The sequence below is a fragment of the Cotesia typhae genome, unplaced genomic scaffold, assembly GCF_013202065.1.
Source record: "Cotesia typhae breed Kobodo isofemale line unplaced genomic scaffold, CoteBio_Ctyphae contig_44, whole genome shotgun sequence".
Taxonomy (NCBI): Eukaryota; Metazoa; Arthropoda; class Insecta; order Hymenoptera; family Braconidae; genus Cotesia; species Cotesia typhae.
In genome coordinates this window covers 2987155-2999580 of record NW_027423753.1, presented here as the reverse complement: position 1 = coordinate 2999580, position 12426 = coordinate 2987155, and the positions used below count along the sequence as shown (strand labels likewise).

General features: G+C 36.6%; 2 protein-coding genes across 9 annotated transcripts in view; both read right to left on the bottom strand.

Annotated features, from left to right (window-relative positions):
- Sls (sallimus) overlaps positions 1–12426 on the bottom strand; it is a 94665-nt gene that overhangs the window by 15496 nt on the left and 66743 nt on the right. For 5 of the 8 annotated variants that reach the window (XM_074244853.1, XM_074244859.1, XM_074244855.1 and 2 more), the window contains one exon: positions 49–74. In XM_074244853.1, coding sequence (XP_074100954.1) covers positions 49–74 — 26 coding nt within the window. Of the gene's footprint in view, positions 1–48; positions 75–6004; positions 12094–12426 lie in introns of those variants that run through there. The other 3 variants (XM_074244856.1, XM_074244860.1, XM_074244857.1) reach the window with 2 other exon arrangements.
- On the bottom strand, positions 1993–6005 carry LOC141528691 (uncharacterized). The gene has a single exon (XM_074244875.1). The coding sequence runs from the start codon at positions 6003–6005 to the stop codon at positions 2127–2129; it is 3879 nt and encodes a 1292-aa protein (XP_074100976.1). The 3' UTR covers positions 1993–2126.

Below are 12426 nucleotides of genomic sequence, written 5' to 3'. Positions count from 1 at the left end.
AGTTGATGAATAAATTCAACATTCAAATACAAATATAAGGATTCTTACCTCTTTGATGGACTCCTCGGTGATACCTGTATAATTAAGAATTCAATTAGTATGTGATATAAAATTTGCAGAGTCCCGTGCAAAAACATTTTTGTCTTTGTATAAATTTCATCTTTAAATTTATATTTTAAAACAAATATGAGTTCATATATATTTAAATAATAAACTCATTATTGTTTTAAAGCATGAGATTCATAATGAAGCAATTTTTTGCACGGGACTTACGGATAAATTAGTAAATATTCACATCACTCTATTAGTATCAATGATAAATTTATTCAACAAAGGAATGTAATAATACTGTTGTTTACATTGCTGTACAATGTGTAAGTAAAAGAATATATATTTTATAGAATAAACATATAAAAATGTAAAGTAATAGTAATTGTAATAGTAATAAGTAAAATGTGACAAGTAAAGCTCACCTTCTGGACTCGACTTGACATCGTTTGGTTGTGTGGGCTTTTTGTGTTTAAGTTTTGTGTGTACTTGTTGTGTGTCTTCAGTTGTTTCGATAATGTTTGTGATTGGTGGTTTACCATCTTCTTCAACAGTAACTATTTCAGTAATTTTCTCTTTATCACCATCTTTTTTGATTACTTTCTTACGTCGAGTTCTCGTTGGCTTACCTTCATCAGTTTTCATGACTGTTACCGTTATTTCTTCACGAGTTTCTTCGACAACTTTAGGATTTGCCAATTTCGGAGTATCTAAATTCTCGAGTTTAAGGTTTTCTACCTGGTCTTTAGGTACATCTTCAAAGATAATTGTTGTTACAGGAAGTTTTTCTTCTTCTTCAAGAGTAATTTCTTCAGTTACTACAGGCTTTTCCTCACCACGTTTTTTAGTTGTCCTTTTTTTAGTAATTTTCTTAGGCTTTTTACTCACAGAGTCTTCTATTTTTTCAGTAACAACTGTTTCAATCACTTCTTCAAACTCACGTGGATTGAATTTTATTGAATCATTGTCATTTGTTTCTTCATCGGGTTTGTCATCGGGTTTTTTCCAAGGTTTGAGTTTGATTTCTTCTGGCTTTTCTTCATGTACTGGTTTTTGAGGAATTCTAAACTTAACATCAGGTTGTTCATCTTCAGATTTCGGTTTAGGAACTCCAGGAACTATCGGAATAGTTTCTGTTTCCGGCGTCGGTTTAATTTTCTTGGTCTTCTTTTGTTTCTTTTCAGGTTTCTTGTCGTCTGGTTTTTCTTTACCGTCAAATTCAGGCTTTTCAAATTGTTCTAGATTGACCTCACTGTCAGGAATATCATGAGGCTCAAAAGGTGAAAGCTCAGGATATTCTTTATCATCTTTTGGTTCTTTAATTTTATCCTCAGGAGTTTTTTTTTTCTTCTCAGGTTTCTGTTCTTCTTGTTCTTCTGATTTTTTCTCCGGTATCTTCTTCAATTTCACCTTTTCTATTTCGTCTTCTTCTTTTGGTTTAATTTTTCCTTTACCAATTTTCAATTTTTCCGGTTCTTCAGGCTTTACTTTTTCAGGCTTCGGTTTTCTTTCGTAAGGCACTTTATCATCAACCTTCTCCAATGGAACTTTTTTGATTTCTTCAAATTCCTTGTCCAATTTTTCCAAATCTGCCAGTTCTTTATCTGTTCGCTTAGGCAACTTACGTTTGGTCTTCTTGATTTTCAAAGCTTCTTCCATATTACGTGAGAGAATTCCGGACTGAACATCATTTGGTTCAATAATTGAAACCATTGGATATTCAATCGCTGGCGGCCACTCATGGTCTGTGATTCTGCTCCGTAATAAAACTTTAGGAAATTTATCTTTTTTGACATCCTCTTTGGGCTTACGAATAGGCTGAGCTTTCTTCAGCTTAATCTGAGCGAACAAAGGAACTTCTGGTTCCTTTATTTCTAAAGCAGTAGGTTTTTGACTCCCCTTTTTAATTTTTTGCAATACCGGCTTTTCTTCATCTTTCGGTTTTTCCTCTGTTACATCAGACTTCAACAGTTTCTTTGGTTTTTTCTTAGATGTTTTCTTGGTATATAATTTTTCTTCTTCAGGGAGATCATACTCGACCACTGTTTGTTCAGGTGCTTTACCTTCTTCTTCAACTACTATTTCTTCAATAACCTTTCCATTATCACCTTTCTTAGTTGTTTTGCGTTTCTTAGTGATTTTTTAGGTCGACCCTCTTCAGTTATAACTTCAGATACTTCAACTTCTTCACGTGTTTCTTCGACAATCGTAGGCGGAGCTTTCTGCTCGGCAACTACAAAATCTCGAGAAATCTCTTCCGAAATAACCACTTCCTGAGGAATCGAAGAAACTGTTGTAACTGGTGCCTCTCCTTCTTCTTCAATCGTAACTTCTTCAGTCACGTCTGGCTTGCCATCTTTCTTCTTTCGAATAATTTTCTTTTTTATTATCTTTTTCGATTTTTTACCAGGCTCTTTTTTGATTTCTTCCGTGACAACGGTATCAACAATATCAGTTGGAGTGAACTTGACCTCATCGTCAGGTTTATCTTGTGTTGATTTCTCATCCGTTGGTTTTTTCCAGGGCTTGAGTTTGATTTCTTCCGGTTGTTCTTCAGGCTTAGGTCCCTGTTTAGCTTTCAACCTTAACTCTGGACTTTCATCCGGTTGATCTTTCTCAGGAACACCGGGTTTAATTTCAATTTTTTCTACTTCAGCAATCGGCTTTTTTGGTTTCTGCTTAGGCTTTTTCTTTTTATCTTTTTCTTGAACAGGTGTTTCTTCATCTTCTTGTTCAGAGACTCTCCGTTCTTCTAAGTCAGGTTTCTCATGTTCAATGTCATGTGGTTCAAATGGAAGAAGCTTAGGTTGATCTATATCTTTAGGGATGTCTTTCTTCTTTTCTTTCTTCTGCTTCACCGGGATCTCTGGCTTTTCTTCCTCAACCTTTTCTTCAGGCTTCCGTGGAATCATTTTCAGTATTATTTGTTCCTTATCTTCTTCATCTTTCGGAACTTTGCCCTTACCCATCTTCAATTTTCTCTCATCTTTATCTTCAGGCTTTTCTTTCTTTGGTTTTCGCTGATAAACAGATTTATCTTCAACCTCCTCCAAAGGAACTTTCTTCAATTCGTCAAACTCTGCATCCAATTTTTCCAATACTGTTTCATCAAAACCTTGTGGCTTCTTTTTCTTTTGCTTAGGTTTCTTCAACTTCAAAGCTTCTTCAACATTGTGGGATAAGATTCCATTCTGAACTTCGTTAGGTTCTAACAAAGAAATTTTAGGTGTTCTTTCACTCGGTGGCCATTCAAAGAACTGAATTCGGCTACGAAGCATTATTTTCGGGAACTTTTCTTTCTTGACATCTTTTTGCTTCACTGGAGCCTTTTTCAACTTAATTAACCCAAATTGTGGCTTTTCAGGTTCTTCTATTTTTGGTTTCTGGGGTTTTTTATTCTCAATCCGTTTAACTGACTGAGGTTTTAGCCCTTCTTTCACATCTTGGGTATCCTCAGTCTCATCCACAGTTTTACCCTTGGGCTTCTTTACTTTCGTACGTTTTTTCAATTTATCTTGTTGTATTTCTTCTAATGGTATTTCTTGAACTGACTGAACTGGCGCTTTTCCTTCTTCTTCAATGATAGTCTCTTCAATGATCTTTGTCTCTTCATCTGCTTTCTTTATAACTTTCCTTTTTTTGCTTGTCTTTTTTAGTTTTCCTTGTGGAGTAATTTCCTCTACAACTTTAGTTTCAGTGATCGGAACCAATTCAATGTCTTCCTCAACTTTATTAGCTTCAAAAGGTCTGATCGTGTCTTCAAAAATAACTTCTTCCTCCGGATATTCAACAATCTCTACTACAGGTGCTTGGTCACCTTCTTCAGTTGTGATTTCTTCAATTACTTTTTGCTTTTTGCCTTTTCGCGTGATTTTTCTTTTCTTAGTTGTTTTCTTTGGCTGTCCTTCGTAAGTGACCTCTTCACTAACCACAACTTGTTCCTTTACTTCTTCAACTTCAGAAGGCACTGCTTCTTCAGTCACAGGTATGATTTCAGTAATTTCATCAACCAAGATTTCCTCCACAGGTTGTTCTTCTACACTTGTCAGAGGTGCTTTACCCTCCTCTTCGACCAAAGTTGTCTCTGTTACTTGTTGTTTCTTGCCAGCTTTCTTAGTCACACGTTTCTTCACCATCTTTTTAGGTTTACCTTTCACTGTAATTTCTTCTGTAACAATAACTTGTTCCGTTATTTCTTCAACGGGAACCAGCCCATTAAGTGTTACCAAAAACTCAACTGCTTCTTCATCTCCAACAGTTCCTTCAGTTGGTTCACTGATAGTTAAAGTGACTGGAGCTCTGCCTTGTTCTTTAACAACGATTTGTTCAGTAATCTGTCCAACTGATCCCTTTCTTCTAACAGTCTTTTTCTTTGTGAATTTCTTCGGCTTGCCTATTTTAGTTACAGTTTCTGTAATCTGCACGTCCTCAGTTACATCCTCCACAATTTTTGGCTCAATTTGTTCTTGGTCAGGCAAGCATGGAATTTCTTCCAATACTTGCTCACGTGTCTTCAATCTTGGAGTCTTACCAGCTTCTTCGATAGTAATTTCTTCCCTCACATTTTGCTTAGTTCCTTTTTTCTTAATTGTCTTCTTTTTAGTCAGTTTCTGGGGAATACCTTCAGCAGAGATAGTTTCCGTCACCGTAACCTGCTCAGTTATTTCTTCAGTTACGATTGGTATTATTTCTTCAACGGCATCGATCGTCTGATAAGTATCTTCATTAATAACATCCTCATTTATTGTTTCGCTAAGCAAAACAATCGGTTGCTTACCTTCTTCTTCAATAGTCTTTTCTTCAACCACCTGTTGTTTCTTTCCTCGTCGTTTCACAGTCCGTTTCTTTGTTACTTTCTGTGGCTTACCTTCTTCTGTAGTGATCTCAGAAATAGTAACTTGTTCGCGAATTTCTTCATGAATTGTCGGTACCGATGTTTCTGATTCAACTGGAACTATCTTATCGAAAACAACTTCTTCAACAGGATATTCAGTTACCGAACAAACAGGCACTTTTCCGTCCTCTTCGATTGTCTGTACCTCAGTGACTTGTTGCTGATCGCCTTTCTTCTTTGTAATACGTTTAGTAGTAATTTTCTTCGGTTTCTTTAAAGGTATCTCTACGATTTCCTGAGTAGTTATTGTCTCAATTTCCTCTGGTATATCATCATGCTCTTGATCATGCGGAGTAAACCGCAAATTGTCATCAATTGGTTTTTCTTCATCGTCTGATGATTTAGGTTTTTTCCATGGTTTCAATTTGATCTCTTCTGGTTTGTCTTCAGGCTTTGGACCTTGTCTGTACTTCAATTTCAAGTCAGGATTTTCGTCTTCATCTCCAGGCTTAGGCTTGCCGGGAACAATATCAATCTTGTCTGACTCTTGCTCAGGTTTTTTAGATTTCCGTTTCGGTTTTTTCTGGTCATCTTTTTTAGAACTTTCAGGCATTTCTCCCTCTTCTAATGGCTCCCTCTTTTCAAGATCAGTTTCAAATGGCTTAATGTCATAGGGTTCAAATGCAGGACCTTCCGGCTCATCTTTTTCCTTCTTGGGCTTCTTTTTCTCGCTAGGCTTCTTTTTATCTGTAGGTTTTAGTCTTATTTCCGACTCATCTTGATCTTCTTTTTTCGGTACTTTTTTCAACGTTACAGCTTCTTGACTTTCATCATCCGGTCGAAGCTTGCCTTTGCCTATTTTCAACTTCTCTGTAGATTTTTCTTCAGGCTTACCGGGCTTAGGCTTACGTTTATAAGGTTCTATTTCCTCTGGTTGTTTAAGAGGCTTCTTTACTTCCTCAAATTCTAGGTCTAATCTCTCCAACTCTTCCTGGTCGTAGTCATGTGGTTTGAACTTTTTAATTTTTTTTTTTTTCAATTTCATAGCTTCTTCAATGTTCCGTGAAAGTACTCCTGTTTGAACGAACTGTGGCTTGAGCAAGGTTATCTTTGGATAATGCATCAGCGGAGGATACTCAAAGAAGTTGATTCGACTTCGTAGAAGAACTCTGGGGAATTTATCTTTTTGTCTTTAGGTTTAAGTATCGGAGCTTTTCTCAACTTCAATTTAGCAAACAACGGTTGCGGAGAGGTAATTTCTAATTTCTTTGGCTTTGATTCCTGCATTTCAACTCTCATTTTCAATGGCTTCAATTTGTCCTTCAGTGTTTGAATGTCTTCTGAAACTTGTTTGACTTCTATAGGCTTCTTTTTCGTTTTCGATTTCATTTTTTTATCTAATGGAAGTGTTTCAACGGTTTCATCAACAACTATTTCTTCAATCGCCTCAACAGTGATTTCAGTTATCGGAGCTTGACCCTCTTCCTCCACCGTCTTTTCCTCAACAACTTGTTGCTTTTTACCTTTTTTGCGAATAGTTTTCTTTTTAACAACCCGTAGTGGTTTACCTTCTGGTGTAACATCTTCAATCACAGAAATAACTTGAGAAATTTCTTCCGGCATCGGCATAGTAACCTCCTCTAGAATGATTTCCTCTTCTGGCAACGTCTCATTTATTTTTTTAGGAACTTTACCTTCTTGCTCAACTATTGTTTCTTCAGTAACTTGTTGTTTCTGACCTTTCCTACGAATCGTTTTTTTCTTAGTTATTTTTTTAGGCTTGCCAGTTTCCGTTGTTTCATGAGTAACCGTCACTATTTCCCGAACTTCCTCTGTGTGAGATGGCTTACCATACTGCACATCAGGTACTGATTGAATTGTTTCATCAGTTATGATGTATTCTTCTGGTTCAACAACGACTTGAGTTACTGGAGCTTCACCTTCCACTTCAACTGTTTGTTTTTCAGTTACTTGTTGTTTTGAACCTTTCTTCACAATAATTTTCTTTTTGGTTACTTTTTTAGGCTTGCCTTCATCTGTAATTTCGTTAGTAACAGTAACAACCTCACGGATTTCTTCTTCTATTGGTTGAATGGATTCTTCAGGAATAGTTTCGGTCGTTTCAAGTACGATTTCTTCTACAGGTTGTTCTATTACTTCTGTCACTGGAGCTTTTCCATCTTCTTCGATAGTTTTTTCTTCAGTGACCTGCTGTTTTTTACCTTTCTTACGGATTATTTTCTTTTTGGTAACTCGCTGTGCTTTTCCGGTTGCTGATGTTTCTTCAACAACTGTGACTATTTGTCGTGTTTCTTCACTCTCAATTGCCTCAACAGATTCAACACCTGAATCGATTTCTTCTGGAATTTCATCCGACGGAATAGCTGATTCTGTAGCTTCAACTAATTTCTTATCAGTTTTTGGGCGCTTTTTGGTTTTTTTCTTCGGAGTTTCATCTGTTTTATCCTCTAGAACCTTCTCTTCTGTAATTGTTATTGGCTCTTCAATTTCTTCAATCACGATAGGTTGTTCGAATTCAACAAAAGGTATCGGCTCTAGAGTCTCATCAGAAATTATTTCTTCTACTGGACCAGCAACCACTTCAGATACTGGAACTTTCCCTTCTTCTTCGACAACTTTTTCTTCAGAAACTTGAATTCTTTTACCCCGTTTTGTGATAACTCTCTTTCTTGTTACTTTGCGTGGTTTTCCTTCATCTGTTATTTCTTCCGATACAGTAATTTCTTGTCGAACTTCTTCACGATCTGAAGGCCGAACATGCACGGTAGTTGATAATGGCAATGTACTTTCTTCAGAAATAATTTCTTCTTCTGGTAAAATAGTGAATGTTTTTACCGACGGCTTTCCTTTTTGTTCAACTGTTTTTTCCTCTACGATCTGTTGCTTTTTACCTTTTTTATGGATTGTTTTCTTTTTTGTTATTTTCTTTGGTTTTCCATACTTAGTCCATTCTGTCGTCACTGTAACAACTTCATGGATTTCTTCTTTTTCTAGTGGCATTTCATGGGCAAAAACTGGAAGTGGTGCTGCAAAATCTTCAGAAACAATTATTTCTTCAGGCTCAGCAGTAGATTCTCTGACTGGAGCTTTTCCATCTTCTTCAATCACTTTTTCAACAGTTACCTGTTGCTTATTACCCTTTTTGCGAATAACTTTTTTCTTCGTAATTTTTCGTGGCTTGCCAATGTCAGTAATTTCTGTAGATACTGTCATTATCTCTTGAATTTCTTCACTCTCGACTGGTGTAGCTGTTGCTGGTGTAGGCAAAGGTTCCGTCGTACGATCGTAAATTATCTCTTCTTCCGGTTCAACAATGAATTTGGTTACCGGTGTTTGTCCGTCTTCTTCAATTGTTCTTTCTTCTATCACTTTTTGTTTCTTACCTTTCTTCCGAATAATCTTTTTCTTAGTAACTTTCACTGGTTTACCTTTAGTTGTTTTTTGATGAGTTACTGTGACGATTTCATGGGTTTCTTCAGGTGTAACTTCGATTTTATCTTCTGGAGATGCTTCAAATTCTATTATTTCTTCGATGGGAACTGAAGTTTGATCTTCGCTTTGCCCATCCTTCTTTGGAATGACTTTCTTCTTCTTCGGTTTCGATTTCTTATCTTGATCAGTTTCTGGAATTTCAGGGACATCGAAGAGCTGAACAAGTTCATCGGAAGTGGGAAGCAGTAGTGGCTTAGTAATTTCTTCGAGAATAATCTCTTCTTCAGGTTGTACAATCGTAGTAGTTTTGGGAGCTTTTCCTTCTTCTTCTATTGTTTGTTCCTCAGTCACTTGCTGTTTCGAACCTCTCTTACGAATAATCTTTTTCTTTGTTATTTTACGAGCTTTTCCAATCTTTGTTGTGTCCTGAGTAACCGTGACCATTTCCCGGATTTCTTCGCATTCTGACTTAGCTCCGAACTGAACAACCGGAAGTGACTGGACTACCAAGTCAGAAATAATTTCTTCTTCAGGTTGTATAACAGTTTCTATAACTGGGGCTTTGCCTTGCTCTTCAGTAATTTTTTCTTCAATGACTTGTTGCTTTTTACCACGTTTACGTACGACCCTCTTCTTTTTTGTCCTCACAAGATGACCTTCAGGACTCGTATCTTCAGTAATAGTAACAGTTTGATGAGTTTCATCTGGTACCGGTTGAAAAATTTCGTCAGCAACGACTTCTTCAGTTGGTTCTTTGACAACTGTAACAATAGGAGCTTTGCCTTCTTCCTCTACAGTACGTTCTTCAATAACTTGTTGCCTCACACCTTTGCGTCTAATAACTCTTTTTTTAGTTATTTTACGTGGCTTGCCTTCATCTGATATATCGTCTGTAACAGTTATTTCTTGTCGAATCTCATCATTGTTGATAGATCTATCTTCCGGAATGGAAGAAAAAGGTCTAGTAGTTTCTTCAGGTATTATTTCTTCGTCTTGTTCCGCAACAACATTTACAACAGGTGCTTTACCTGCTTCTTCTATTGTTTGCTCTTCAGTAACCAGCTGTTCCTGACTTCTTTTACGAATGATTTTCTTTTTCGTAACCTTTCGTGGCTTGCCAGTTTGAGTTACTTCTTGAGTAACAGTTACATCTTCACAAATTTCTTCACTCTCAATAGCTTGAACAGGTTCAATTGCTCGAATGACATCCGCTGTTTCTTCAGTAATAATTTCTTCTTCTGGACTTGCAACAACAGTAATGACCGGTGCTTTACCTTCTTCTTCTATTGTTTGTTCTTCAATTACTTGTTGCTTTTGACCTCTTTTATGAATGATTTTCTTTTTCGTAACTTTTCGAGGCTTGCCTGTTTTAGTTATATCTTGAGTAACCGTTACTTCTTCACGGATTTCTTCTCTTTCAATGGCTTGAACGGGTTCAATTGCTCGTATGGAATCTATTGTTTCCTCAGGTATGATTTCTTCTTCTGGATTCGCAACAACAGTTACCACAGGTGCTTTACCTTCTTCTTCTATTGTTTGTTCTTCAGTAACTTGTTGCTTTTGACCTCTCTTACGAATGATCTTCTTTTTCGTAACTTTTCGTGGCTTGCCTGTTTTAGTTATCTCTTGAGTAACCGTTACTTCTTCACGGATTTCTTCTCTTTGAAGGGCATGAACGGGTTCAATTGCTCGTATGGAATCTATTGTTTCCTCAGGTATGATTTCTTCTTCTGGATTCGCAACAACAGATACCACAGGTGCTTTACCTTCGTCTTCTATTGTTTGTTCTTCAGTAACTTGTTGCTTTTGTCCTCTCTTACGAATGATTTTCTTTTTCGTAACTTTTCGTGGCTTGCCTGTTTTAGTTATTTCTTGAGTTACTGTTACTTCTTCACGAATTTCTTCACTTTCAGTCGCTTGAACGGGTTGAATTGGACGAATGACATCCGTTGTTTCTTCAGTTATAATTTCTTCTTCTGGATTTTCAAGAATAGTAACGACAGGTGCTTGACCTTCCTCTTCTATTGTTTGCTCTTCAGTAACTTGTTGCCTGTGACCTCTCTTACGAATAATTTTCTTTTTCGTAACTTTTCGTGGCTTGCCTGTTTGAGTCACTTCTTGAGTTACTGTGACTTCTTCACGAATTTCTTCTCTTTCAATGGCCTGAACAGGTTTGATTGTTTGAATTACATGTGTTGTTTCCTCAGGTATGATTTCTTTTTCTGGACTTGCAACAACAGTAATGACAGGTGCTTTACCTTCCTCTTCTATTGTTTGCTCTTCAGTTACTTGTTGCTTTTGACCTCTTTTACGAATGATTTTCTTTTTTGTAACTTTTCGTGGCTTGCCTGTTTGGGTCACTTCTTGAGTTACTGTGACTTCTTCACGGATTTCTTCTCTCTCAACAGCTCGAACAGGTTTCAATGCTTGAATGACATCTGTTGTTTCTTCAGGTATGATTTCTTCTTCTGGATTTTCAAGAATAGTAACGACAGGTGCTTGACCTTCCTCTTCTATTGTTTGCTCTTCAGTAACTTGTTGCTTTTGACCTCTCTTACGAATGATTTTCTTTTTCGTAACTTTTTGTGGCTTGCCTGTTTTAGTTATTTCTTGAGTTACTGTTACTTCTTCACGAATTTCTTCCCTTTCAGTAGCTTGAACGGGTTGAATTGGACGAATGACATCCGTTGTTTCCTCAGGTATGATTTCTTCTTCTGGATTTGCAACCACAGTTACAACGGGTGCTTTACCTTCTTCTTCTATCGTTTGCTCTTCAGTTATCTGTTGTTTTCTACCTTTTCTACGAATAATTTTCTTTTTTACTATCCTTCTTGGTTTACCAGTTTTTGTTATTTCGGTTGTAACCGTAACTTCTTCACGAGTCTCTTCTTGTTCTGTCGGTTGTATATGAATTATTTCAGGCTGGAACTCGGTCACTTCTTCCGTTAACAACTCGGCAGGCATAGCTTTAACGATCTTCACTGATACCTTATTCTTATCTTCAATAACTTGTTCTTCAACACTATCATCTTTCTTTTTCTTTTGAGTAACTTTCTTCTCATTACTTTTTTTGCTTTTTTCTTTTATGACTTTTTTAACTTGTTCTGGTTGTTTAACCTGTACATCATCATCCAACTCTTCTTGTTTATTCATGGTTGGTTTTTCTACCTCAGCCACATCATCATCATCATCAAATGTCATAGGTACTTCAGTAACAATAGGACTTCTACCTTCCTCCTCAACCGTAGTTTCTTCTATAACAACCTTTCGTCCTTTTCTATCTCTCCTAACAACTTTCTTCTTTGTGATTTTTCTATCATCACCATTTTCTCTAACGTCAATAACATCAATTTTTTCCACAGTATCTTTTGTTTCTTCCGGAACATCTTCAATTTCTTCAATAATTGAAGGAACAGTTTCATCACTCTCAAATACTCCTGTTACTTCCTCAATTGGCATAAATTGCTTTTTTGGTATCGATTGTACCTGTGGTTTAACATCATCTAACACTTCTTCAATCACAACGACATTATCACTTTCATCTCTTGACAATTTCTTCTTCCTGATAATAGTCTTCTTCGTTTTAATAGGAGTACTGTCGTCTTTACTGCCTCGTCTAAATGTCGTCGTATATTCTTCAGTAACCTCAGTGTCTGATTCCACCTGTGGTTGTGTTCTATCTGTAGTGTATTCGTGTATTGGTGTATCATGGTGTATTGTTGGTTGTATATATTCATGGACTGGTGCTTCTGTTGTTTCTGAAATTATTAGAGAAAGAGTTGTGATGTGATTATGTATGTGTGTGTTAATGTTGTTTGCTGCTTGCTTCAGCTTGGTTTGACTTCTAAATAATAGGGCTGTTCGATAGTTTTATCAAAACTTAATCGAGGTATTGATTTATCATCAATTAACGAAACTTATAATTAAACATTCAAGAATAAGACATATATTCAATCAATTTATTCAAAGTGCATGACGTGTGCAGTAAGATGTGCAGTGTGATTCTGTGTTATGATATAATACTCACTTGTTTTCAGCTTCTACATCGCTTATCACCATCGTCTGCAGTAAACTACTCTACTTAAAAAAAT

Coding starts and splice junctions, on each gene's coding strand:
- LOC141528691 (XM_074244875.1), bottom strand. CDS start 6,005: ATGCATTATCCAAAGATAACCTTGCTCAAGCCACAGTTCGTTCAAACA.